The sequence below is a fragment of the Nerophis ophidion genome, linkage group LG06 (genome assembly GCF_033978795.1).
Source record: "Nerophis ophidion isolate RoL-2023_Sa linkage group LG06, RoL_Noph_v1.0, whole genome shotgun sequence".
In the NCBI taxonomy this organism is placed as follows: Eukaryota; Metazoa; Chordata; class Actinopteri; order Syngnathiformes; family Syngnathidae; genus Nerophis; species Nerophis ophidion.
This window is the reverse complement of record NC_084616.1, coordinates 46,751,743-46,757,530: the sequence shown is the minus strand read 5'-3', so window position 1 is coordinate 46,757,530 and position 5,788 is coordinate 46,751,743. Positions and strand designations below refer to the sequence as shown.

Below are 5,788 nucleotides of genomic sequence, written 5' to 3'. Positions count from 1 at the left end.
GGCTCCTAATTTAGCTACTGACATATGCAGTAACATATTGTGTCATTTATTATTCTATTATTTTGTCAACATTATGAGGGACAAGCTGTAAACATTAATTACTAATCCACTTGTTCATTCACTGTTAATATCTGGTTATTTTCTCTTTTAACAGGTTTTGTCTACACTTCTGGTTTAATGTAATAATTACTTATAAGTCTGTTGTTTGGATACTTTACATTAGTTTTGGATGATACCACATATTTGGGTATCAATCCGATTCCACGTCCAGTACTTTTTAGAGGCGGTATAGTACCGAATATGATTCATTAGTATCACGGTACTATTCAACCGGTATACCGTACAACCCTAGTGCAAGCACTGCTTGAAGGGAGTATAATTGAACAATTGGACGACTAACTTCTAAAGGGATCCAGGATTCATCCGGTCGCATTTGAAAGGAGATCAAACCCATGCACTGCAGTACCAACATTACAGTGCTCAACATAGGTCTAAACAAATTTACTGGGGTTTTTTTTCCTTCCCTTTGATGTGCAAGCCCACTGCTTGTAAGGGAGTGGAATCGAAACAATTGGCAGACAAAAGGCAGAGAGGATCCTTCCATATTCTCCTTTCTCTGGGGCAATCTGTTTAGTGACATTAACCCCTGAGCACATATTTCCCAGGCTCATGAATAGACTTTAGGACTTCTCCAAGATCCCGCTGCATACGGGATGAGAGCCCTTTTAGAACTTGTAATTACCTCTATGCAGGGGAGAGAGAAAGAGAGAGAGAGAAAGAAAACAAAATCCACGCCAGATGTGAAGAATTCCCGCCAAACATGCCTGAAAGATTGCCACTTTAAATTGGAGAATAAAAACTAAATCCTCATCTTTTTGTATTAAGGTTTATGTTTGGGCTTGTCTGTCAACATGTTTTTGTTTTTTTTTGACAAAAATGGACTGTAGACATGAAACGTGTATTTTTTGCATTATTTATTAATCAAACACCAGGCAATCACCCAGTTTTTTTTCTTGAAAACACAAGCAAGAAAACATATAAAAGACAACTTTGGTATAATGTACAAAACTAAACCTTTTGATAGAAAGTATACTTTATAGCAAAAACTCCTATAAATCATCTTTTCTGTATGTACACATTGTTTAACACCGAAATCCAAATGTTGGAATAGGTAGTTGTTTTAATTGAGCCACCTAAGGGCTCTCTGTTCCATAAAACGAAACAAATAACGTTGTTCAAGGTCCTGAAGCATTAAAAGTCCCGGGTCGGATCCTCATATAGCAGCCGGCAGTCCCACAGTTCCTGGTTTTCGTTGCATCCACTAACTTGCCAAGGAGGCGCTACCAGGGACGCCAGACGACCTCGCCGCTGTCCGAGCCCGGGCTCACTCCCACCGGGCTGACTGCTTGGGACCCCCCAGAGAACAACGTCATACCGTGGACTGGCGACGCGGCGGTGGGCGCCGAAGGCCCGTTGACAGCCACCGGCAGCCCCGCGTTCGCATACAGGGGGATAACCGGGGCTGTGGCGGCTGCAAACGCGGGGTTGGGGATCAAGAACGCGAACTGTCCATCGGACGCCGGCACCAGTTGAAAGCCGCCGAACACCTTCGGGGAAGCTGCCTCCGCCGGGCTGAGTTTGGAGGCCATGGCAGGGCTGATGGGCAGGGTGGAGGGGAGTTGCACGTGGAGGGGTTGACCCAGGTGGGTCTGCTGGGGGGAACTTTGCTGCTGCTGTGGATAGTTGATGGCCATCATCTGACCCATGCAGCTGGACAAGTGGTTGAGCAGCCTGGACCTCACCTCCACGTTTACCCCCTCGGAGGTGGACAGGAAGCGGGTGACTTCGTTCATGCACTCGTTGAATCCGGCTCTGTATTTGCCGAGGACGCTGGCGTCTGGAGAGAGGGCTGCTGAAGAAAGGAGGAAACAACATTAGTGATGCACTCACTCTTAAACCATTACTAGAAGTGTATTATTTATGGAGTAAACTGTGTACAGACTGAGAACAGCTCAAAATAGGGCAGCTAGACTTACTCTTGATTGTTCTTATAGATCGACTGTGGACCGTTTGCATTATTGTCTTGGATGGCTAACAGTTTATTGTTATTTTTTCAAAAAAATATTCAGAACAAGTACCCTACAACTCTTTTTAAGCAGATTGGTTATAATGCCAGTGTTCACCACAGTACCAGAGCTTTAACTCAATGTCTACTTGCGTTACAACGACCAAGAACTAATTCAATGAAAAGCACAGTTGTATACAGAGTCATTACATTATGGAATACTCTTCATTTAAATAATAGGGGTATTCCCAGTAAAAAAAAAAAAAAAAGCATTAAGGAAACATGTAAAGTATCTTTTAAGATTTAAGAGTTAACCTTTCATGTTATCAGTTTTGAGAACTTTTTTTTCTCTCTTTCTCTTTTTTTTTAATTTTAACTGGATCTGTGAACTGTTATTTTATTGTTATCATTTTGAAGTGAAGTGAATTATATTTATATAGCGCTTTTTCTCTAGTGACTCAAAGTGCTTTACATAGTGAAACCCAATATCTAATTTTTACATTTAAACCAGTGTGGGTGGCACTGGGAGCAGGTGGGTAAAGTGTCTTGCCCAAGGACACAACGGCAGTGACTAGGATGGCGGAAGCGGGGATCCAACTTGCAACCCTCTACCAACCGAGCTATACCGTATTTTGAGAATCTTCTTTTTCATTTTGCTTTCTTTTATTTCTAACTGGATTTGCGTGTGTTTTGCAACTGGATCTGTGTACTCTTATTTTATTTTTTTACTATTTTGAGAATCTTCTTTTTTATTTTCCTTTCTTTTATTTGTAACTGGATTTGTGTATGTTTAGTAACTGGATGTGTGTATTATTATTTTACTTTGAACTTTTGAGAAAGGGACCCACAGGAAGACTAGCCCGGCTAAAGGGGATACTCAATAAACAACAAACAATAAAATATATGTGAGTTATTGCTACGAAACAGAAAAGGGGTATAAAGCTTATTTAATCCTATAGGATTCAATAAACTCTGCTTCTTCCTACCCTTTTTCAAACATTTTGAGAAGAGAAATAGAATAGAATAGAATAAAAAACTACTTTATTGATCCCTGGGGGAAATTCAGCACCAGAAACTGGAAATTGTGTCCGCAAGTTCAAACCAAACGTAAACAATGAACCATAACTTGCTTTAAATGCCCTAGTTCCTAATTATAATCACATTTTGACTCAACCTACCACTCATTTGGACGCGCTGCAGATTCCTCAGGTGTTTCACTGTCATCTCCAGGATGTCCGCCTTCTCCAGCTTGGAGTGTCTGGAGCTCTGCAGAGGAGCATGTTTACGTTTAACTCCGATCCAAGTTCATTATTTATATTTTTTTCTCAAAGACCAATCAAGCTTACATCTTTCTTAAGTGCGTCAAGGATGAGCGTTTTGAGCTGACCGAGGCTTTCGTTGATTCTTGCTCTGCGCCTTTTTTCCATGATGGGCTTGGATGACTGCAAAATGGGGGGGGGGAGTGTTAAATGATGGTAACATTTTTATAATAACGTATAATTAATGCATGAGTTGCATGAAAGAGGGAGTGTTGTTTACCTTTCTATGCTCACTGGCGTTTTTTGGCTTGTCTGGGGTGTGCAATCCGTTCGCGGGGGCGCCAGCCATCGGGGATCCGGACTGCTTTTCCATAGTATCAGCCGGCATGATCGTGGGTGAAAATATAGACAACGCGTGGAAAAAATCAATAAATCCTCTCAGGGGCAGAAAAAAATGAATGGCGTTCCAGCAAAAATAATGGTTTCCTGTTATCAGCGTGTGGAGAGGGGAGTTGTCCGCGTCTTCACTTGTGCCGCCGACACGCGCCACGGATCTACTTATAGGCGGCGCGCGTGCTCCCACTTCGTGTGAAACCCTCTCTGCATTCTTTCCCACACTCCGCTCAGCCAATGGCGGCGCAGCTCGGCCCGGTGGGCGCCAGGCCGGCCGCTGATTGGCCAGACGCTCTGCGGGCCGTCAGTCACGCGCTGCTCAATCAGCCCCGCGGGGAAGAACAACACAAGCAGGGCGAGCGGCTGTGCGGCAGACTCGGGGAGGTGGCGGCGATAAGCCGGGGGGAATGCGCTTGGATATTTGCCTTCAACTTTAACTAAAAAAAATAACAAAAATAAATACATTTTTAAAAAAAGTAGCTTGTGAAACGACAATACCTTTATCAGTATGTTTTTTGTTTATTATACACATATATAAAAAAACATAAAAAAATTGAAATAATAAAAATATATATTACTATACACACCCAAACACACTTTCAGCAAAACCGGTTTCGCGTTAAGGTACACAACTTTTATTTTTGTTTTACGACTACTTCCGGACGTGAGGCGTCGTGTGATGGCACGCGAGGAGCTTTCTCAAGCAGCACGCACTCAGCCAATGGCGTGCGACCACGTTATGCAAATGAGGCACACAGGACACTCCCATTGGCTACCTAAAAGCCCCCTCCCCCTCCCTCCCTCCGCTCACCCCCACGTATGTCAATCATCCCGGAGAGCGGGAAGGGAAGGGAGGGCAAGGGCAGGAGGGGGGGAAAAAAAAAAGGAGGAGGGGAAGGATGGGAAGAAGGAGGGTGTTGCGGTGTGCCACGAGACTTGGATATACTTGTTGCACGCGCCGGTGCGAGAACATTTAAATTTAGTCATAGATATTCAAAGTCTTTATACAAAAGCCTGAAAAACTACATAAAAGTTATTGTTGTGTACATCAACTTTATATGAAGTGTACAAAAACGCACACATATATGTATACATAAACATATATACATATATATATACGTATATACACATGTACACATTTATACACATACATAAATATACATATTTATATACATATACAGTATGTATATATAAACATATATACATATATGTGTTGCCCGCGCCGATACTAGGACATTTAAATATAGTTACGAGGAGACAAATATTCAAAGTCTTTATACAAAAATGTGCAAAATTACAAAAAAGTTATTGTCGTGTACATCAACTTTCCATAAAATGTATAAAAATGCACACATATATACACATACATGTATAAATAAACATATATACCTGTACATATATACACAAATGTAAATACACAGTGTATATACATAGTTCAACATGTACACAGATATACACATACATAAACATACATATTTATATACATATACAGTATGTATATATACACATATATACATATACATGTTGCACACGCCGATACCAAGACATTAAAATATAGTTACAAGGAGACAAATATTCAAAGTCTTTATAGAAAAATGTGCAAAATTACAAAAAGTTATTGTCGTGTACATCAACTTTCCTTAAAATGTATAAAAATGCACACATATATACACATACATGTTTAAATAAACATATATACCTGTACATATATATACAAATGCATATACACAGTGTATACACATAGGTCCACATATACACAGATATACACATATATACGCATAGATAAACATACATATTTATTTACATATATACATATACAGTATATATATATATATATATATATATATATATATATATATATATATATATATATATATATATATATATATATATATATATATATATATATATATATATATATATATACACATACATACATATAGGTGTTGCCCGCGCCGATACTAGGACATTTAAATATAGTTACGAGGAGACAAATATTCAAAGTCTTTTTACAAAAATGTGCAAAATTACAAAAAGTTATTGTCGTGTACATCAACTTTTCATAAAATGT

General features: G+C 39.8%; 1 protein-coding gene across 2 annotated transcripts; it reads right to left on the bottom strand.

The window, feature by feature from the left end:
• Positions 1-957: 957 nt before the first annotated feature.
• On the bottom strand, positions 958-3,895 carry her9 (hairy-related 9). Of its 2 annotated transcripts, none has more exons than XM_061903950.1 (4): positions 3,605-3,895; positions 3,412-3,507; positions 3,244-3,331; positions 958-1,909 (listed from the first exon to the last, which is right to left on the bottom strand). In XM_061903950.1, the coding sequence occupies exons 1-4, from the start codon at positions 3,710-3,712 to the stop codon at positions 1,341-1,343; spliced, it is 861 nt and encodes a 286-aa protein (XP_061759934.1). In that variant the 5' UTR covers positions 3,713-3,895; the 3' UTR covers positions 958-1,340. The 2 variants fall into 2 exon arrangements, with proteins under 2 accessions (XP_061759934.1, XP_061759933.1); XM_061903949.1 differs by having other exon boundaries at positions 958-1,912; positions 3,605-3,892.
• Between the last annotated feature and the right edge of the window lie 1,893 nt (positions 3,896-5,788).